The 22,779-nt window shown below is 45.6% G+C and overlaps 1 protein-coding gene across 38 annotated transcripts in view; it reads left to right on the plus strand.

The window, feature by feature from the left end:
- Nucleotides 1-22,779, plus strand: part of LOC408685 (MAP7 domain-containing protein 1) — a 145,421-nt gene that overhangs the window by 87,130 nt on the left and 35,512 nt on the right. For 3 of the 38 annotated variants that reach the window (XM_026439248.1, XM_026439253.1, XM_026439258.1), the window contains exon 2: nt 17,179-17,229. The exons of 15 other annotated variants lie outside the window; for them this stretch is intronic. In XM_026439248.1, the coding sequence (XP_026295033.1) occupies nt 17,179-17,229 (51 nt within the window). Of the gene's footprint in view, nt 1-10,433; nt 11,120-11,568; nt 11,835-17,178; nt 17,230-17,465; nt 17,524-22,779 lie in introns of those variants that run through there. 20 more of the 38 variants (XM_006569110.3, XM_006569113.3, XM_006569115.3 and 17 more) reach the window with 17 other exon arrangements.

The following is a 22,779-nucleotide window of genomic DNA, read 5'->3' on the forward strand; positions in this document are numbered from 1 at the left end:
AAGTTGTTTGTCGATAGAGATGACTTGGAAGGGAAGAAGAAGGGAGGGAGGGAGAGATGGTCTCTTCTTGGAAGCAATTTCGGAAACGGTCGCCGTAGAGGTCCGTGGTAATCGAAAAGTTTCGATTTGCTCTTAGTCGTTGCTACTCGGTCGACCTACATACACCAACATCTGTTGTTCGTTGTTATTTAGTTGCGACGAGGTGTTCCGCTTTTCAGGCGAGGTGATATTCTCTTCTCTGCGTGTTGGGAATGTACCCATTTTTCGGTTTTCCAGGACGATGGTTTAATTTCGACGACGTTGGCCGTTCCCCGAATTCACGAGTGGCGCGAGTTTCACTCGGGGGAGGACGAGGCGGCGAATTCGAATGGAAGTCGGCCGAGAAAACTTGCCGATTCATCTTTGTGTTTGGCAAACTTTACCACCTCCGGAACAAAGCCGCCACTCCCCGGGAATAAGAAAAGTAATCACGGCCTTCTAACCAGTCCGCCTGAAACTTTTCCTCCCCCGATGCGAGGAGAATCGATAGCCGAATTTTTTTTCTGCCTCCCTCCTTTCGCTCTTTTGTTCCTTTCGGTTTCAAAATAGAATCGAAATGCGTCCCTTAATCTGACGAGCGTTTTATTTCCTCGATCGATTCTTCGATCGCGAATTTTCGAGACGAGAATCTCTCCGCCCTGGAGAAAAAAGAAAACGAAAAAAGCGAGCAAGCCAAGTCTCGACTTGAAGACAGGCCAAATTTTGGAGCGTGCTTGTTCGCGGCTTGTCCGCGACCGTGTTTTAATATCATCGGGGGAAAAACACTCGGTTGGGGGATGTTGGAGGGGTAATAAAATTTTTCGGCGGAGTTCGTGCCCCCTTTTTTCGATTCGCCGCATGTAGCTTCGGTATTCGGTATTGGTACGGTTCCAAGTGGGCACCGTTTAAAAAAACTCGTCCGACGACCGCTAGATTTAGACGATGTTCCAACGTCGACCTCCTCCTCCTCCTCTTTTTCTTCTTCTTCTTCTTATTCTTCTTCTTACTCCCGACTCCTGTCGTCTCTTCGCTCGAGAAAGACGTACTGTTCCGGCCACGGTTCCGAGTTATTAAAGCGTAGAAACCGGAACTAATTCCCTCGAAATTACCGTAGTGGAGGTCCATCAGGAGTATATCGTTTCACCGATAAAAGCCTCTCTCGTTTCTTCTCCAACTGGGATCCCTCTCTCCGATCGAACCGGAGGGGAAAAAAATCGATCTCTCTATCTTTTTTGCATTCTCTTCTACAATCGAATAATTCGGTAAATGCTTCGTTAAATTCTAAATTGATTATTAGATTTTTAGATCATTCGAATTGGAACGAACTCGAGATCCGGTTGATAATCTGGAAATCGGGACATCGAGGCTCGTTATTAACCGATTCTATTAACCATCAAGGTATAAAAATGTGGGAAGCGGAATCACGACGACCGAGATTTCTTCCCTTTCCTTTAATTTCACCTTTTTTCCTCCGCTCGACTCGCCTCTCCGTTTCCGCGTATGTACCAACCGTGTAAAATTCATGATCTCGCCGCGATATCATCGGGAGGGAAAATAACCCCGGATGGGTTTTAATTAATCGGCGGAAATGGGAGAGAAAGGGAGGAGGAGAAAAAGGAAGACGTTTCGAGGAAGCAATTATCGAGGTGGAAGGAAGGCGGCGTGTTCGGTTATATCGAAGCGTGACATCGGTGCGCATCGAGGCGCCCTCCTCTCCTCCTTGGCTCGGAAATTCCCTACGTATCGGAACGTATATAGGGAGAAAAGATCGTCGTCGAGCTCTTCGATAACTCTCGATAACTCGCGGTCCGCACAGAGTCGTCTGTGCGGGGAACAAAGAAGCTGCGACGTCGACATTATCTCGATCGAATAAAAATGGCCGAGTCCTTCGATACACTTGACATAAATCTCGCCAACGATAAAGCGGGGGCTGCGGTAACGAGCAATACGTACGATCGTTAATGCCGGCAACCGCGATGGAAAACGACTCTCCTCTTCTCTCTCTCTCTCTCTCTCTCCTTTCCCTCAACCCTCGGCCATTTTGCGAAACCATTTTTTCCCACCCTCTTCTCCTTGCCTTTTCTCCTTCGATCCAAACGAAACGATAGATCTGAACCGATCTATCTGTCCGTTCTGGGAAAGGAAAAAAAGAGGGATGATCTCGAGGAGGAGGAGGAGGAGCGTGAAAATCGCGAGGCACGTTTCCTTCCAAAACGGTGGGAGGGAACATTTTATAGGCTAAATAACGAGGCACGGTTCGAATCCTTGGATTTTTCATCGGGACCGCTTTAAATCTAAATTTCGAGAACCCCTCGAGGGTTAGTCGATGGATGTGCGAGGGAGGGGAGAGGAATAAATTACGAAGCGAGAGTCCAGTCCAGTAATTTTGACCTCGAACCGTTCCAACTTTTCTACTCTCCCTCCTGTGCACGAATGAAAACTTCTCTTTTCGCTTATATATATATACCTGGTAGAAGAGGAGGATCGATAATCGATGATCTTTTCCCCGCTCGCACGCGATTCCACATCCCCCTCCTTGGAAAGATTTTGACCCCGGCAATATCGCGGAATATGAAGAGAGAGAGGACTAGTAGCAAGCCTTCGACTTGGAGACGGATCCGATAGCGAATCGAACGGTGCTTTTACCTAAAATTCGTTTATCGTGTTCATAGGGTGCATCGGTGCGCGTTTCTATGGCGAACGGAATATACGTACTCCGTCAATTTCATCAGTGCGCTTCACGGATTTGCAAAACGCCCCTCCTATCGCGTGGATCTTTTTTAAATCGGAGACAGACGAGTTTTTTTCCCCTCCTTGAAAAGGCGGCTTTTCGTTGCCCATTGTTCGATTATATATTTAATTAAATCTCACGAGTGTGTATTATTGGCTCTTGTCAAATTAATTAATTTTTCAGGATTGAAGGAACGATCTTTTTCGTATTTTTTCTCCTTTCATCTCGCGAAAAATATTCACGGATATCGTACATCTATTCGTTTCTATTTCTTTTGACGTAGTAGAATCGTCTTACGATTCTTCACGGAGAAAAAGGCGATCGTTCATCCTGGACGAAACGCCGAGTCACTAACGACGTTTTCTCCTCTCGCGTCTTTTCTTTTCGGTGAAATCCCAAGCCGCCGGGAATTGTGTACCCAGCCGGGGCAACGAATCTCCCGGTTTATTTTACCTAGACCTGCTGGCGGATCCGTCACGTATCGGGCGGTTTCAATTTTCTTCCCGATTTTTTCTTTTTCTTTTTCTTTTTCTTTTTCCTTCCTCACCATAGGCGCGGCGAGATAGGAGGAGGAAAACGCGGCTCATCTTCGAAATATCATTCTGGCCGGTGTCCAAGAGCCGCGTCCATTCCGAAGGCGCATTTCTTCGGTGTAATCGGAGCGCCGTCGACGATAAATCGGATTCGAATCGGGCCAATAGGCCTGTGTGGAAATAATGGAGGGCCAAGTCGTGCGTGCGAGGCGACAGAAAGAATCGCGGATTTCGATTTAGCCCATATTCCCTCCCCCCTGCGTCCCATTGCCATTGTTGGTAACCGGAGGCTGGCCGTATCGATAAAAGTTCTCGTCGCGCGTCGTATTTGTCGTCCCGGCGGGGAAAAGAGAATTTCCCGTCCAGGTTTATGAAAGGGGATCGATTTCAGTGGCTTTAAATGGAAAGTACGCAGCTATGTGTCTCGTCAAAGTCGGACGTCGGACGAGCCAGAACTCTGTGAAACCCGCCTCTCTGTCGAGAAAGAAAGAACGAACGAACGTTCGATCCAACTCGCACGTGTAAAAGGTATCGTTGAAACTCGACGTTGGCGCCAAGCAACCCCGTATCTCTCGCCAATGTTGGAAAGATTCGTCGACGGGATCGTTACGCGTAGAAATCGATGATCGATAATGAATGTAACGACAACGAGTGGGATAAAAACGAAAGAATCGTTTCGAATTCCGACTTATCGATGTTCCAATTTCCTTTTTTCGTTCTTGGTTTGGACGACTCGTTTCGTATCTTTGGCGCGAAATTCGAGGATATCGAAGCGTTATAAGTGTATGGGGAAAATATCTATGGAAAGATAGCGGTCGTTTTAGGCGCGTAAACTTTAATTAGGGGGATTAGAGGAGGCAGCAGTTGGACGGAAATGGGAAATCGATGGTTGGGAAGTGTGCGTTCGAGATACGACGTGTTGGAAATTACGTTCGGATCCTTCGTTTACTGTTGCACAGGCATTAAATCAGATTGTATTTCGATTGGATGTGATTCGAGGAATTCGATCGTTGGAGGATCACGTGGAGGAATCACACGATCGAAGAAAACGCTTTTCCGATTCGCAGTGACGAAGACGGTGATCCCGATGGAAAATCCGCGATTGAGAAATCGTGGTTGGAAACACGATTAATTATCGGCACGCTATCTCTCGATTTTTCCAACATCGTCCCGTCCCTCTTTGTCCCGATATCCTCGAGGAGGCGAAATTAATCCCTGGTAATTAACCTCGTGCGACTGTTTGCCTCGAGTAAAGACTGGTTCACGCCTCGAGCGATGCTTCCACTCGATCAGATTTCTGACAAGTTTTGCTGCACGAGTCTCGATGCCGGCCGAGGGAGGAAGAAGGGTTTGGAGAAGTTTGGAAGGATATCGCATATAGCTCGGGAACAATGCTGCAGTATTTTCGTGATCATTGTAGAACTTTTTTACATAAAACGTTGCCGCGATGGTAAACATATTTGTCAGGAACGCTTTCGAGAGAAAAAAGTTTACAAAATTCTAAAACGAATCTCGATTAATCATCCAGAGGATTGATAATTTGGAATTGAAAATAAAATTCCGTTTGAAAAATATGTAAACTTTTTCTATCAAAACTCAAGACCATCGTTTCTTCGAAGATTAAACGTTCGTATGCAAGAATTTCTCGAAATTTCAAAAGCAAAAACGAGTAGAACGTCGCGAGCAAATATTTAAGTAACGGAAGGAACTAATTTAATTGTTTCGTACGAGCGTTTATTTGATCCCGAAAGAGAATAGAGAGGGAGGATCGGAAATACAAAAATCGTGGAGAATAACACGTGCTTCGAAATCTCTTGAATTCCATCCAGGAAAGAAAGAAATCGGTGAATGGGTTGGTCGGGGTGATATTCCCCGTCTGGACTCCTATTACTCCAGTTTCTCGAAATGGACGACGACGTCGAGAACCTATCCGGCCAGACACGCCCGGAATTTCGGGAGAGGAGACCCGTATGCGGATTCCAGTCGTGTCGCTCCCGAGAGCAATGTGGGCGAGCGAGAGACGTGGTGGCGAGGGATCGACGAACGAACGTTCGTCCCCCCTCCTCCGTTCACGATTTCGCGACGAACGAAAGAAGAACGAAGGAAGAAATCGTTGCGAATTCGCGGCGGGCTCGTCCCACACGCATCCTCCCAACGTCCTTTTGTCGAACGTGGAACGATCGATTCGAATTTCCATGCTCATGGAAGGAAAGGTGGAAAGGTGGTGGCATTCTCGTGTGGAACATTTTATGTTCTTTGTTCGTTAACCTTCTCCTTCGTTTGAAATTTACCGATGCCACAGGCCGATAGGCATTCTGCCAGAATCTTCTATTTGCTCGCCATTACATAATAGCAGTGTATTTGATCGATATTGGGGCACGAGCGGGGTGCGATGGAAGTACGAGGGAAAAATTTTGATATTTGCCAATGTTCGTTTCGAGAAACGAAATGTTGCCGTTATCGAAACGAACAAATTGAAAAATTGCCACGGATTACTTGGCCGATTATTATCATCGAATCATCAATACACGTTTCATTATTCCCAAGAACGTGGAATACGGAGGGAATTCCGCGTGTGCATCTCGAAGAGCGAGTAAGGGAAAGTGGAAAGAGAAGGAAGAAGAAAGAAATCTGTTGCCACTCGCAAGGATGTGAAGTTGTCTCTTTGTAGGATTCGTGGAAAAAGACGATATCTCCCCGTACGATGGATACGAATCCGTGAAGGGAGTCGAGGAGAGGATCCCTCGAGAGAGTATCCTACTTGCCTCGTCTTCAAGGTTATCGATCCTCGAGTACCACGGTGAAAGAGGATGAAACAACACGACCTCTCGCTCGTTTTCGGGGTGAAAAGGTTCGCGCGACCCTCCCGAATTCCCGCTTCTCTTTCTCCGCTCCGTTTTCAAGGTCACCCTCTCCCTTCGCTCTCGAAAAGGTGCCTCTTGGCCACGAAACATACCACCTATAGAAGTCGAGGAGAGTGGAAAAAAGAGGAGGAAGGATTGATCGAGTAGATCCTTCGAATCTCGGTTACGTATCCCGAAACGAGTCGAAACGAAATTGTACGTTCAAGGTCAGTGGCGCGAGGATCCCGAAGTCGGATAATAAATGAAACGCGTATCGTCGATGATAAGGAAAGTTTGTGGGAAATAAGGAATAGGAACGATGAGCCGATCGAAGGATCGGAAGTGATGCAGTGGAAAGGCAGAAAGAACGAAGAAAGAAGAAGAGAAGGAGGAGGAGAAGTTGGAGGGTTGACCATTTCGGGAGTGTCGGAGGTGGCAGCGCACGGCTGATCGATGCAACAGCAGCGCCGCTACGAGGCGTATGGTAGGAGGGAAAGGGCAGAGGGTAAGCCTCCCTTCCACCCTGCGTCGGCCTTCTCTCCGGCATATCCCTCCCTCTCGGACCGTTGCACGCGTACTAACCGAGCGGCGCGCGTTCGGCTTCTCCGCTCCAGCCGTCCCCCTCCAACCTTTGCGTCGCTCCTCCACCACCACCACCACCACCACCACCGCCAATTTTCAGATAGGGGTTGCTTCGACGCGGCGCGACGCGACGCGGACCACCGATGCGCCCTCTCTCGCCCTCCTCCTCCGTCCTTTCGCTCCTTTCTCCCTTTCGTGCCTTCCTCTCGCTCTTTCTCCCCCTCGCGCTCCCTCCCTCGCAGCCTCAGTTCTCGCCTGAAGACCGTGCGGTGTACAGGTGATCCGGCTCGTGCGTATTCACCCTCTCTGCGCTCGAGTTTGTTCGCCCGCCGTTCGTCGGGATGACGTGCTGCCGCGTTGCCACGAGGAGGACGCACGCTCTGTCCTGCCGCGTCGTCGACGAGGTGCGCTTCCTTCTTCTGCCGTTCCTTCCTCTTCTTCTTTTTTTTTTCTTTTCTTTCTCAATTATTCCATCTTCTCCTTCGTTTCGTGCGCTCGTCTTTCCTCCACCGAACTTTGTTCCTCCAGCAACGAAATCATCCTGACAGGTTCCTCGTTTCGACTCATTCTCTCCCCCGTAGGAAGAAGAATTTTCTACGTGTCGCGTTGTGCTCGTCCTTTCTCGTTCCTTTCTCGTTCGACTCGACCTCGATGGTGTGAAAGTGATTCGACGACGAGAAAAATCTTTCCTCGTCCTTCCTTCGAATTCCTCCGAACGCCTCCTTTTTCTTTATCGATATCTCGAACGAGGAGAGGAGATCCGCTCGAGATTGTGTGTAATAATCCATCGGAGATGAGTTTCCGATCACGTGGGTGGACGATCTGCTTCCATCGCGTCTCGATAGTCTTCGAGTCGATAGTCTGGAGAATATCTCGTCACTATATACGCTCGTGACGGGTTTAGTTTCTTCGCCGTCCCCCTTTTAATCTCGCTCCTTCGAGAGGAATCCTTTAATCGTTCGCGAGATAATTAAAAACCGCATCGTACCGCTGAGAACTTGCCCAAAGTTTTTTCTCTCTCCCTCTCGTCGATGTTTAATTTACGAAACACGCGACGCATTTACGTACGATTGCTCGGATCACGTGGTTGCCTCGTTCTTATTCTGTCCAATCGTAGAATGTACAAGATATTCCTCTCGATTAATACGTTTAAAAGGCGTTCCTTTTCAGGGGCGTGCAATATATAACGTGATTAATACCCTCGCGAATTATATATTCGCATAACTCGGGACGGAATGATTTATCCTCGGTGCTTGCGCGGTAACCATCGGTATTAAGGTGGATTCTCACGGTGCTTCTAAATAATAGGAAGCGTTAAATTGGCTCTCGAGTTTGTGGGATCTAGCGGGATCCGAGTCTTACGTTCCTTTTCTCGTCCGTGAAACACACAGTTGCCCCGTCCACGTGTCTTCGAATTGGATTTACCGCGAATCTCGTTTCCCGGTTTAGATCCCGTCCTTGTACCTTTCGCGTTGTAATATTTTTTTCCTTTCTTTTTTTTTTTTTTTTTTATAAAACTGGTCGATTGATAGAACGTTGGTTTTTTTTTTCTTTTTCTTTTTTTTATTTTTTTCGAATACAGTATCGAGAAAAAAAAACAATGGGGGCTTAGAGGAGATAACCGATGAAACGTCTGGGAAACGGGAATACCGGTTGTACGCGTGACACGTCAAAAGAACGGTAGCATTGTGCTCCATTTCTAAGGCTGACGGAAGCTCGATGATTCGTTCGCCAGCTGGCAAGGCCGGCTGGTCGTCGATGAGTCTGTTTTTAGCCGCGAACACGTGAATTAGCTATCCTTCACCGATCCCCACGCTTTTCAACTTCTTCCACTGTTTAACTCTGTATCGATTTCGCATTCGCATTCGATGTGAACGCTTTCGCTCGTCCCGTTTCGATTTCATCCCGAATTCGTCTATTCGACCGGTTCGAGACAAAGGGGAGGAGATATCGAGAAAACGATCTCTCTAATCGCTCGAAAATTCTCGACATCCTCTTTCGTCTACATCTTTTCGCTCTAATCGACGCTGTTGGCAACAATGTGTCGGCCACGATCCACCAAATCTTCAGAATCTCTCGGTTAAATGTCATCGAACGCACAATGCCAGAATTCGAACGATTTCTGGATCGCGTGGCGGTTGCACGGCCTCGTTAACGCGGCCACGCCGCAATCCGATGATCGGATTTGCCGCAATTCGGCCCCCGTTCAATGGAATATAAGCGACGTTTTTTCGCGCGAATCGTCATAATTAATCCAAACCCGATTGATCGCGCGACCGAGCAGAGGGAATCACGGTTTTCCACGCGACAGAGTTTTCCAAATACCCTCGAACGATCGTTATTGGAGCGGTGATACGGGCAGGGAGCAGCACGAGTCGAGAACGAGGATCGAAGGCGCGTGCATTGTCCGATGGAATCGGCGGCGGGGATTAAACCGACAATTGTCTCGAGAATTTCCGGGCAAATGGGGCTGCGACAGAAACAACGGGCATCATCGCGGCTGCATTCGGCAAGCGGACAGTTATCGGGCATTGGATAACGCTTCGATGCCTGTAATGCGACGCTGTCTATATGTATCGTCCGCGATTTTATCGTACGATATATATATATATATATATATATATATATATATATATATACATATTCCCGTCGGCGCATAATTCTTTCGAATCTCTCCTTCCTCTTCGAAATATCATCTTTCCTTATTTTTATCCTCTCTATCGATATTCCTCTCGGATAAACGGTGCATTACAAAGTCGTAGGGATTTTTTAGCTTGGGCCGCAATTGCGCGATAAATTTGAACGAAGGGAACTAGATTCGAAATCAAATTTTTAAAATAGAATTCTTTCGATATTTAATCTTGACTTTTGGAAGATAGGTTCGATTTCTCTTGCAACAACCCCCACCACCTCTTTCTTCCGCGAGAACTCCAAATATCGAAGCAAGCGTCACGGAAGGAGCTTGGTGGATGTTCGAGGGACGGAGGGGTCGTGTAATCGTGTCATCTGGATATTCTCGCGAACGGCATCGAGTTAACAGCGTTAGAGCGAACCGCAATGCAAACGAGTCGATGCACTCTCGTGCAGCCCCCGCACGCTTTGTTCCGGGTTCCGCTACAACTGGCGAGGTTGTCGAGGCTGTCGTGGCCGAGGGCGGCCAGTAAATTTCCCAACGGCTGGCAACCGGCCAGACATTTTTATTACGGCCTACGCCTCGCCGAACGTTTCCTAGTCTTGGCCGCCGCTAACTAACGCCATTTCCCGGACGTATCGTTTCCCTCTTCGCGCACGCCGGGGAGCGCACGCTCGTCCACTGCTTTATGGAAACGACTCGAAACTTCTCTTTCTCTCTCTCTCTACCATTATTCATCCCTCTCTCTTGTGTATATATATATACCCTTCTCACAGGGGATTGTCTAAAAGGCGTTTATACCGAGCTTACGTGCGACTAGTTAAGAGGGAAATTCGTGGCACGCTCGCGAGCGTGCAAATCAGGCGGAACGTCTACGTGTAAAGTAGTTTTCATCCAAGACTGTCCTTCGTTCTTCCTTCGCCATCTCCCTCCAACCTGCGCTTAATTATTTCGAATCGCGTGGCGCGCTAACGTTCTTTCTCGATTTTAGAGAAGTGGTGGAAGTTGGGGCGATGAGGATAGAGCTGGGGGATTTTAGGAATTCGAAGGGAAAGGGAAACGAGGAAAGGGAAAGGAACGAGGCTGGCAGGATGATGAGGACGTAGCGATCCCCCATTTATATTCGTTTGTTTCGTTGTAATAACCCGTTGTAACCTGGCCCCCTCCTGTAAAAGCTGTAGAGACGAGTGACGATGTAGCGTCGAACGATTCTCGGGACCGCGAGCTACGTGTTCCCTGCGTGCAGAGACGACGAGGATGTCGGAGGCACGCGGCCGGGATTTGTGAGAAAACCGGACGATAAAAGCGGAATCGAGGTGTGATTAGAAGCGGGTCCAGGTTCGAAGCGGATCGAGCTTGGCGGAAGGGGGGAAGAGATAGAGGTTAAAGGGACAGGAAGGTGGTCCGCAAGGGCCACGGCCATGGGGGAGGCAGCATGTTCTCCGAGCTGTGCAGGGAGACTTTGCGGAAGGCAGCTGTGTGCTACAGTTCTGGTCGTGCAGGAAGTCCATCACCATCGCCACCAACGTCTCCGCCGCCATCTCCCGCCAAAGAAGCAAAGACTACTGCCAACGTTGACCTGGCAAATGTCCGTGATGCCTGCCACGAAGCCAGAGATCCAGGGACCAGCGGGAGGAGAGCGCCGCATCAGCAGCAACCGACGTCGTCAGGAACGTGCGTTACGGAATTCCGCGACTTCACCGCCGGAAGGAGATCGCCCACCGCCACCTCAACCGACTCCAGGGAGTACGTTTACGCCGCGGAAACGCTTCCCTCTCTGGTATAGCGATCGCGCACCGCGATCCCTTTTTCTTCTGATCTGATCGTCGCTTCCGTTTCCTTTTTTTTTCTTCGCGTTCCTTCTCGTTCGTTTCGCCATTTCGAGTCTCTGCTTTTCCACTTTTGTACGTTCGAATATTAGGAGACACGTTGTATTCGAATTCGCGATCACGGTGCAGCATCAGATCCAAAGCGATCCGATTCTGCCGTAAATAGAATGTTTTGCGCATCGTCGAGATCGGGTCAGAAGAAGCCTGAGGGGAATCGTAGCCGGAAATTCGATCGTTCGCGAGGTTCGCGATTTCCGCGCGCGGCTAATTTAACTTCCTTAATCTTGGGATCGAGAGAGAGAAAGAGAGAGAAAGGGAGGGGAAAAAGTCGGTTTAACGATCGAATTGGCCGTTTCACGAATGGAAGCGCGTAAACGTATTCCCGTCACGGAATCCTCAGGAAGCGTTCAACGGTGGCCGCCGACTTCGGGAAAAGATTGGGCTGGGCCGAGGCGAGGGACGGGAAGCGAGGCTCGTTTCCGGCAGACACGAGGGACGGCGGACGATCGGTGTCCCCCGAAAAGGGACGACAGTGCGAAGACAACAGGGGGTCGAGCGGAGGATACGAGTATGGCCGACCAGACTCGAGACTCGGTAGACAGTCCCCTGGGTCCCCAGGATCGTCGCCCGAACCAGAGGACAACTCCTCAACTTCTGGCGACGAAGGTATTGTTCTTGTCGCTCTCGTCTTTCCTTACTCGAGTCACGCGCCATATTTATTTTTGCGAAAAAGGAAAATAGAAAACTATCGAACGGAAATATTTCTTTTTCTTTTTTTCTTTTTTTTGTGAATTTGAAATTATTCGCAGCGATGCGTTTATAAAATTTAAGTGACTCGAACCGGAGGATCATTCCTCAATCATAATTATTCGATTAAACGTATAATATTTATTTTTGCAAAAGAAAAAAGAAAATAGAAAATTATCGAGCGCAAATTTTTTTTTGTAAACTTATTCACAGCGATTTATAAAATTTAAGTGGCTCGAACCGGAGTACCATTCCTTCTGTTAAACGCACGATATTTATTTTTGCAAAAGAAGAAAATAGAAAATTATTGAAATATTATTTTTTTTATTAATTTGAAATTATTCGCAATAATAGAAAATGATGATCGAGATGATGAGTTTATAAAATTTAAATGGCCCGAATCAGAGAACGATTTCTCGATTTCTGAAGATATGACATGTGCAACACGTATTTATTTATTTTGTTGGAAAAAGAAAAAAAAATAGAAAGCTATCGAGGATGGAAATATTTTTATCGCGAATTTGAAATTCGTCGCGGTAAATAAGAAATGGTAGTAATGCGTTTAACAAAATTTAAGCGGCATAATTGATGGGAGCGTTATTAGGTTTAAACGGAGACACAAGTAGTTATGTGGGACAACTTGTTCGTCGTATTCGTCGTCGATACACTTTAATTAAGGGGGAAATCAAGTTTACCGGGCCACTGGCGGTCGTGATAGTTCCATCCTGGCAAATTAACGGCGCAAGGACATGCAAATCGAGTTTTCGAATTTATTTCGGGACAAATTCTTGTTTTTGTAGGCATTTTCATTCAAAAAACATTCGCACGTAGATAAATATTAGCTGTTCGTTAAAAATTGGGAGAGATTTTGTAAAGAAAAATAAATAAATAAATAAATTAATAAACAAATAAGAACATATAGGGGACATAGTGTTTATCTTACTCGTATTGGTCGTTTCGCAATCAGGAAACGTGCACTCCAAAAATTTGGCCATCGAGCTAGTATTCGCGAAGTTTTCCTCAACTTTTTGAAACGGCGAAGAAACGCGAACAATTTGTGACTTTTTACTCCATTAACGTGATTTTCGCCCCATGGGACCCAGTTCCCGACGTGGGATGCATCGAAACTTTTATACGCTTGCAAACAAATGCTTCGAATACGATACAATGTACTTCAATGTACGAAATTCTATTTTCAAATTCTTCTCAAATTTTTAAATGTCTCGAAAAACAATACGTAATATTTTTTTCTTCTTTCAATATCCATACCGTTGAAAAAAAATAATTGGTTAAATTTCGAATAAAATTACTTCGAGTAATTACTTATTAAAACGCTTAAATAACATTTATTCATAATTGTTATAGTTTTTCATATAATCTCGATCGTTTGACGTTACAATTATTTCCGATTATGTCTGGAATTTCGACTAATAAATTTTGTTGCCCATCACTGGTTACATTCGTCCAATCGACAATAACAATAAATTTGAATAAATTTCCTAAATTCATAATTTCCTATTATATCGCCAATTCATCACTAATCGAATCAAACGGCGTTAATCTAACGAATCTTAAAAGCCAGATCACGGACGGTTAATCCGTTGTCGGGCTCGGCTTCTCTCTGATGTCTCTCTTTCTACCGTGGAAATTCGTTTGCAAAAGAAGAGCGCGACTTGGAAGCCGGAACTTCTTTTCCCGCCACGCCTTCTTTGTCAGACTTTCAACGATTTTCCTCCCTTTCATCGAGCTTCCCGTCGACGATCTCTCCCCCTCCCCTCCGCGAAAATTTGTCCCGTAACGGAAAGCAAAGGCGGAGAATTTTGTTCGACAAAAATAGCCAAGATACTCGGAGACGTCTGAAACCGCTTCGAGCTATCAGCTATCGATCCATTATGGAAACTCTTTTGAACTTTTTTCCGCGTTTCACTCCGCGTCACTTGTTCGCCAGATTTTTATCCGCAAACGCGTTTAACGATTAACCGTGAATTAACATGTTCGAAACAACTTTCCATCCAAATTTTCCTTTTTAATTATAACTCGAGGACTTTTTTCTTCTTTTTTTAACTTTTTAAAGTTTAGAAAATTTTTCATCGAAACTTGCTACTCTTCTCGATACTACTACTACTACTACTATTACTCTTTATATAGTTATTAAAAGCGCAGAGAAAAGTTTTCACGTTTCAATCACGAATGATATAATACCCAACCTCGCCTAAACTTTTTCCATATCTAACTGAAACAATCTCCCTCCACTATCGATACGCGAGCGCAACTAATCAACTCCTCGGCCGTCTCCACCTTTCCATCCAACGTTGTCCCGCGCGCTGTCCCGTTTCCCGAAACAAATCACTTTCACGATATGACGTTCGGTATTCGATCAGCCCGGATAGAAACGGAATTGGAGAGATTCGCCGCGTTTCGTCGCCCGGAACAGTCTCGAAACAGTGAAATCTCGCATATGCTTCTTGTTTGCCCCAATTCTTGGAGCATTGGGTGGCCGGCCAACAAACGAAATCCAAAATTCTTTTCGATTCGAGCCGAGATCTCGAATCCCGGACCCGGCTCCTCATCCTCGGACAAGTTGCCGAATATCTCGCACGGAGATAAAGCCTTCGTGAAACGAGTTCGAGCAAAATATTCTTCGCTTCGACAAACAATTTTTTACCAACGCGTCCACTACGTATTCCCGTATCGATTTTGGCTCGTAATCTCGGCGGAGGATTATGCGGAAATGAGCGATACCCGCGTGGTGAGGGAAATCAATAATATCGTGGACGATGATGCGGCAAAGGTACGGCGATAACGGTCCGTAATTGCTGGGTATCGAGTCGCGCCGTGCAAATTATTAGATTTTACATTCGAATTCGAAACGTTTATTTATTATTTGCTTAAATATTCGACGAAAATTAAAATTGACACGTCCAAACGAAATATACATATATCCTCGAAGGATTAAAATTATAATTATCATCAAACATCTAAAGTTTCGTCGAGAATTTTGTTATTGTTTGGAAATGTTATAATCTTCTCGTTTGATATCATTCTCCTCGAAAATCATCGGGAACGAAAGACGAGACAACGTTTCGAAAGATTCGAATAGATCTCTCTTCTTTTCCCCTCCTGACTTTGGCGCGCGATCTTTAATCCAAGGATTAGCGGGATAAACACGAGAGATAAACGGCGTCGAGATCTGTTGGACAAAGCTAGGGACGACCGATGCTAGCCGTCGATATAATTGTTTCGAAAGCGAGTAAGTGAACGTGGTGGTGGAGGCCTCGCTAATGCCCGTTTCTCGTGCACCGTTCGTCGTTGCATCCTCGAATATTACACCGCACGGTGTACCCGGTGGAAGAGGGAAACAGAAAGGAGGTAGGAAATGGGCGAAAGGGGGAAGTTATAGAAGCCCCGTTGAATTATGGCCGTTGCCGAGTACGGTCGGTAATGCGGTCTCGCAATGCGGTACACCCGTTTCCTACGATTTGCTTCGTTTAACGAACCGTCCGTTTCCGTTCGCCGCCGTTCCATCGATCCAAGATTCATCATAATCCGAGCCAGTGTAGGATAAAAGTGGGTAATGCTTCTCTGCCAAACATCCGTCGAAAGCCTCTTCAAAGATCTCGTTCGTGCGATCGCCTCCTGGACTTTCGATCCGAGGATTCTTTCTTTGGAATGCAAATCCGCGCCCATTTGATATTATATGTGCGCGATGACTGTAGCAAATGATTGTTTTTTTTTCTTGCGTATTTAGAATATTATTATTTATCGTTCGATTAATAAAATAAGCGGATTCGACAACGAATAATCGGCTATCGATTATCGAAATTAATATCTACGGAGGTTAATGGAATCAATGATTAAAATCGGTTTCTCTTCATTTTGGAATTTCGCTCGATTCCTCGTCCTCTAATTCCATCCACTTGTCCAAGTTTCGTAAGAAGGATTGTTAGAGGGATATCTGTGGGTATCGCGAACAGAGATGGAAAGTTTCACAGAGTTGGGCCGAGAATTCCATCCGAGTTTCCGTGACATGAAAGAGATCGTGATGAATTACCTGGCCGAGTCACGTGGAAAAGGCGTTTCCCTCGGAAACGTGTGCTCGTGCGTTATCTTCCATCCCCCATATGCATTGTACGCAAGTTTGCGCTCTTTCTATAGAAGCTGATCGCGCGAGAAAAGAAAGGAGAAAAGTGGAACACGCGATAAACGCAGGAGATCATTGTTCTCGCTCGTTCGCAAAGAGGATTGCCCGTCCTCTATCTCGAGTTTCCCTCATTTTCCATCAGGCTCGTGGAAAATCATGCGTTTTATCCTCCGCGTACACGTCGTTTTTAATCGCATCCCATATTAATCCTGTATTAATTGCTCGAATCACGTGCGACGATCGAGCCGCAATCTTCGATAAAGGCAAAAAGCCTCCGTCTTTCGCCTTACTCTCTTCCTTCTTTTTCCTTTGGCATGGAATTATCGAACCGGTTGCCAACGCGAGTAACACTCGAGAGGCCTAGACGTATCGGTCGTATCGATGATCACAGAGACAGATGTCAGAAAGGGGGTCCCTCGAGAGGAGAGGAGAATCTCTCGAGAGTGATTTGGAGGATGTGGAAGTTTGCCCCGATAGGGAGCAATAAGTTGGCATAACCGGTATGGACGATAGGAATCCGCTGACTTTGGTCTGCCTTCTTTTTCTTCTTCTTTTTCTTCTTCTTCGTCTTCTTCGAGGCGAGTCCTTACCGTGCACTTGAAGAGGGAAGCCTTTTTCTTTCTCCCTGCCGTGCGATACTCCAGCCGCGAAAGTGCCGAAGCTACCTCGCGGCTTGCCAACTTGAAACACTCGAGACCCTCTTCACAGCTTTGCTTTCGTATACGCGATTTGTCTCTCCTCGACCGTGCTCCTTTCCTTCTCTCGTTGCGCCGATTTTCGGTAGGGAACTGCTTCGGGGAAAACTGCTTGTCCGGAATAAACGCCCACGCGTGTGTGGAGAGATTTTCCTCGCCCGGCGGCTTATCTGTCCCCGCGATAAATTTATTAAAGTCGCAGCTTTTGAAAATGATCGGTGACCGACCATAATTTACATAAGAAACGCCATCACAAAGCTGTGTGCTTTCATAAAAGGTTTTTCGATATACGTCTGGCTAATAAGATACTCGATTATTTTTACATACACTTTTTGATAGAAAAACGATTGCAATTTATTTGACGTATTATTTGTTATTCAAGGGAGGATCGTTTGTTAATCTTTGTCTCTTACGTTTTCTGTTCCAGGTGAGTATCGCGCGGAACGGATACGAAGAATCACTTTAATTCCGATAAACGGTGAGCCGAGAAACACGAGCGTTTATGGATATAACGGGTAGATAGATGGTAAACAGCGAGGCAAAAAGTACTTGCGTCGAGGCCACTTTCCCGCGCCAAAATTAAAATACTCTGCCCGCCCCTTTTACGGTCATCCGATCCGATTCTCTCGGTCAACCTCTTCTTCGAGGTATTCTTCGGCCTCGCCTGCGTGGACCATCTTCGCTTTCCCCGGCATTTTTAACGAAAATGGAGCGCCATTGTTCGCGCCGATGATCGTCGTTCCCCTCCTCGACGAATGGCGTCGTCGTTCTGGTAATTGGAGCAGACCCGGCCACGGGAGTACCAATTAAACTTATACCTCGCGATGTCTTTATTGTCGCCGCTTGAATGCGGTCGCGTGCCTCAATTCCTGGCTAAATGAGTTTCCCCCTCATTGATTCGGTAACGATATCGCGGTGAAAATTCCTCCCTCTCCCTCTCTTTCTCTCTTTGCTCCTTCGTTTTCCGCCAAACGAAAGAATCGTACTCTTTGATCGACGCGGAACGAAAAAAATAATAATAATAAGAAAGAAGGAAATTAATTTGAAATCGATTTTCGATGGAAACGAGGCGATTGAATTCTTCGCGTGGAATTTAATAATTTATCGAATTTTCCTTTCGTATCTGCTCGATCAACGCGGTGAAAGTGTCACACTTTCGCCCCCTGTTAAACGAACCGCGTGGTCGCGCCAATTTCTTTCGAGATTTCGCCAAGATTTTCCCCTCCCAATTTCCCCCCCTCCGTTACGTATAATCCTTATATAACCACTCGATAAATAACATTTCTTAATCGGTGTTTCGTAAACACTTCTCGAGAGAGATTCTCGCCACGGGATAATAGAATTATTTCTCGAACCTGCCTCGAATGTTAATTAACTGTATTCCAATTAACGATCCCTCGTGGTCGCGATCTCATCCGATTAAGACGATCTGTCTTTAACATTTCGTTACAGAAGAAATATTACGGCTATAGCTGCGCTTGTTTCTCCCTTTTCCTTTTCACCTTCTTCCTTCTTTTTTATCGAGTTAACTTACAACCATCTCGGTAGAATAGGTTCTTATCAGCAAGGAAATTGCAATTCTGCGATCGTCGTCGCGAGATCATCTACATCTATCGCCTCTCCAACATTTTGCATACGCAGTATTCTATACGCGGCAAATTGCGATATCGGATATCGGAGGATATTCGCTCGACGATCAACTTTATTTATACCTCCTTTCTTCTTCTTCTTTTTTTTTTTTTCAATCAACTGAGAGATCATAACGCTGGATTCCAGACGACGCGTCTTTCCCTCCACTTTCTTCCACGCGGAATCTGCGTCTGGTGGAAATTATCAAGTAATCAAATTCACCCGGTTTCCGCGCTGAATCCCGATAATTGCTAATTGCAAATGGATGCGATGGATTTGACGAACGAAACACGCAGATGGTACAGATGGGGAAGAGGAATCGCGTAGAGGGTTCTTCTCTGTCCGCCGATCGATGAACGATGCATTTCGTTAACAGTTTCCTTCCCTCCGATGACATTTATGTAGCTGTTCAACCCGACCTCCTCGAATCTTTTGCAACTCTTTTCGAGCCTATCTTTCCCATTATCGATCGCTTTTCTTTCTTTCTTTCGTTACTCTTTCTCTTCTTTTTCGTACACGTTTGACCCGCTTGTGAGAACAGGTATCGCGTTAATCTTTCGTCAAGACGGAAAATATCTTCTATGCTTGCATTCTTTGTTATTTTCCTCGTCGTGCGTTTCATTGTTCTAATATTGCTCAGGTGTTATCGACGGTGGACGCGTCCCTCGACTTAATTGCGCAACGTGTTTCAGCGAATTTATTAACAATAGCCACTCTATAGAAACTTCTAACATGGGAAAACGCCATTGTTTTCCATTTTAACGGTATCAAGTAGTTTGTCTTTCTCCTTTTTATTTCGTTTAACGTTGTCTCCCGAAAGAATGCAAATATCGTCACTCTTTAATTATTTCCATTGGATATTTGATTCTCATAGAAAATAGCTACATGTACATTTTACAAATATTTCTCAATTTTTCTCGATCAATTATTTCTCCAAATCATCCCTGTTCTTTCAAATCTACTTTCTACTTTCGTTATTTCCAAGATCCAGCGCAGTAGAGAAAAGAGAATCATCGCTGCTCGTGCAAGAATCCATCGCTGGGGATCTCGTCACAGGCGTGATGTTTTAATTAAATTCTAAAACCGGGATCCACGAAGGTGCGTGTTTCCTTAACACGTGGGCAAACCACGTTGCTCGCGAAACCTCTCGTCGCACGCCCTCCCCGTTGCGAGTCCTGACGAGAGTGGCCCTTGGCCCGGCTGAAAACTGCTCGAAAACGAAGGAAGCCAGACATCAAAGATATACCATCACGCCACGTGAGCACGCGTTGTTGACCGACAGACTGTGCAAGAAGAGGGTCTAAATTGAGTGAGGTTGCGTGACGAAGAATGTGAATGTCTGGCGAATGGGGGAAATATTTGGAATCTCGTCCCGTGAGCATCGTTTCTATTAAAAATAAAAGAGGAAGCTCCGTTCGACATGAAAGATCGACTGTTTCTCAACGACTGTTTAATTTTCCAGAAGGACTCGTTCCAAATTCCGAGAAACTTTATCGAGTTGTTTCTGTTTCCACGCTCTTCCTCGAATAGTACTACAGGCCGTAGTTTTATTATAATATCACAGGCCTTAACAGGCCGGGAACGCTGTTTCCAAGTGACTTACGACTTCGTCCCTTCCGTAAAATTAGTTGTAAACTGTCACAGCGTTTTATTCGTATCGTTGGACTGACAGGTGAACGCTCGAGAGTCGCGTGAGAGGGACTGCTAATAAATTTCCAACGACACGCCATTACGGAATGCATAACATGCGCGCAGGAAGAGAGGTCTGCACGGCGATTAATGTTCATTTTCAATGGGGGGTGGGGAGGGGATTTCGACGATTGGACGAAGGCCTCGCTCCAGCTGTTTATGCTCGGAATCGCGTAAACGAGATCGTGGTTGAGGAGAATGGTCGTCGTAAATTTTTGCGGGAGGAAAGAGAGAGAGAGAGAGAACAGGGATAACGAAATAATCGTAACGAGGAGTTAACGCGAATGGATAATACGCCGTGGTAAATTCTCGAGAACCGGCGAGAGGAGAAGATGGCTCACTCGAAGAAGCGTAAATGTGTTCCGCATAATAATTACCGTCATCTTTTTTTTTTTTTCCTCCTCCAGGGTTATCAATCACTTACGTAATACAACAGATGCGGTAAACGGGGACAGGTATGCGTGTATTAGCCGTACGAGAAGAATATAAACGTCAAGCAGTTTGATGCACAACTCTTTTATTCGTTAATTTACCGCTCGAAATCATTAGCCGATAATAATAATAATAATAAATAGTAATAATAATAAATTCATCATTGCACATTGGCGTGGAAGAATGCGCGAGGTGTACTTGGAAACCTCGTGTGCTTATGTGCCTCTTCAATTCTTTCGTCGAACTCGCTTCACGGACGAGAATTTCTTGGACTTTGATCTCGTCGGCCAGGAATCGTCGACGATGAAATACGGCCGTATCTCCGACGATGAACAGAAGGACAGAAACAGGCTCCGCTTAATTTCTTCCCCTCCTCCCCTTTCTTCCCCAGGCTCGGCATTATTTTTATCAAGAAAAGTTCGCGAGCCAACCTCCTCTCTCGCAAAAAAAAAAAAAAAAAAGATATACCACGTTGGAAAAAAGAAGGAAAGAAGAGGTCTTATCAACCGTTCCTCGGTCTCCTCCTCTGCAATTATGTACTTGGCCGGGACGCGATAGAGAACACGTTCCTTTATCTCCTCCTGTCCTCGAAATAATACCACGAAAACAATACCATTTTTCAATGTACCGATTTTCCCCGTTGGACTGGAAAGAAACACCGATGTTTGCGATCGCTTCGTTGAATTTGGATGATTTCCAAGTCGAGAGGAAAAGTGGTTTGACGAAATTTTGAAGAAGATAATCAGCGTGTAATAATTTTTTCGAAAAAAGGGAAAAGGGAAAATTAGTAGGTAATTGAAGGTGGCCTGGAACGAGCGAGTGGAAGAATTCTTCTCGAGTCCTCCGAGTTTGCGATTTTGCTCCCTGTTTTTCATTTATTTGCTATTCATTTTGATATTCGAATTTGAATTTTCGCGCGAGTTAATTTAATCAATTGTAGATCGATCTATTTCTAGAATCTCTCTCTTTCTCGTCCTCTTTTTGTTCTTTTTCTCTTTTTTTTTTCTAGGATAAAAGCAAGATGTTATCGTCAAGTTTGATATTTGCACCTTGGAGGTTTCATTTCGAGGGATCATACGTATCCATCGGTTCGTGATCTTCGAGTCGATCGACGAGGTGACGCGGTTTACGGTATTTTGGGCGAGGGAATGGAAGAAGGCAATAACATGCGGGGACTATGTTTGAAGCATTCGCATATTGCACCAGGAAAACATTGCCCCGGTGTACGTGGCACTTGTAATGAAATTCTATTGCGTAGTAACTCTGACCGCAGTCTCGGTATCCTTTGCTCCCTCTTTCTGCTTAACATGCGTGAACACACGTGCACGCAACATGCACGTGTACACCCTGTTTACAAGATACACGAGCGTGTCGCCTGGTAACATGGCTTAACTCGATGCGTTGTTCGTCCTTGGATCAAAAGGAGATTGACCTTTATGGCGTCGTATAATCGAAATTTTCGCGTTAATCTTTTTCATCGTGGCGAAAAAAAAGAAATGACACGTTCTCAAATATTTCTCACCGTTGATAATCAATTCGAAAGTTTAACGATATTTTGATTAAATTTCCGTAATTTCTTGTTCATTTCCACATTGAACTGAATCACAGAAATGAGTGTATCCAATTTTTTAAAACTCTTCCATTAATCTTTTTCCTCCAATTTGCATTTCTCTTCTTTCATTCATCCAACCAGTTCCCACAACTTCGATCGAAAGAAATTGCTCCATACAATTGTTCTCAAGCAAAAGGCAATTGTCGAATTTCTCTGTAAGACACGTTTGAAAATATAATAGTATCCCGAAAGTTGGAGGGATCGATCGATCACGATCCTCTCCACGGAATCGTCATCATAAACCTATCCGGCCGTGTTCTCGTAACATTTTATAGGTTCGTGGCAGCAATCATGCCGGCGGAAGCAATCGGTCGTTCTACGACGATCGGCGAGAGCTCGATTATTAGTATCGACACTACTTCTCCCCCCCCGTTCGTAAACGATTGATGGAACGGAACGATAGCGTGCAAAAAGGGTATTGTGCCGGGGAGATATTGCGATCCAATCATACGTAAAATCAGCCGCGATACTTCACCGATACTTTTCCATCTCCAATAGTATCCGCGGCTTTCCTCCCTTTTCCGTATCGACAAAGCCCAGAGCGATATAGATTCGATCCTACCGATCTCGAAAAAAAAAAAAAAAATTCGTGCCATTGATCGCTCTCGACCTCGGATTTTTATTTTCGGGGCTAAGCGCGCTTCCAGTGATTGGCCGTAATTTATA

The sequence above is a fragment of the Apis mellifera genome, linkage group LG2 (genome assembly GCF_003254395.2).
Source record: "Apis mellifera strain DH4 linkage group LG2, Amel_HAv3.1, whole genome shotgun sequence".
Lineage (NCBI taxonomy): Eukaryota > Metazoa > Arthropoda > Insecta > Hymenoptera > Apidae > Apis > Apis mellifera.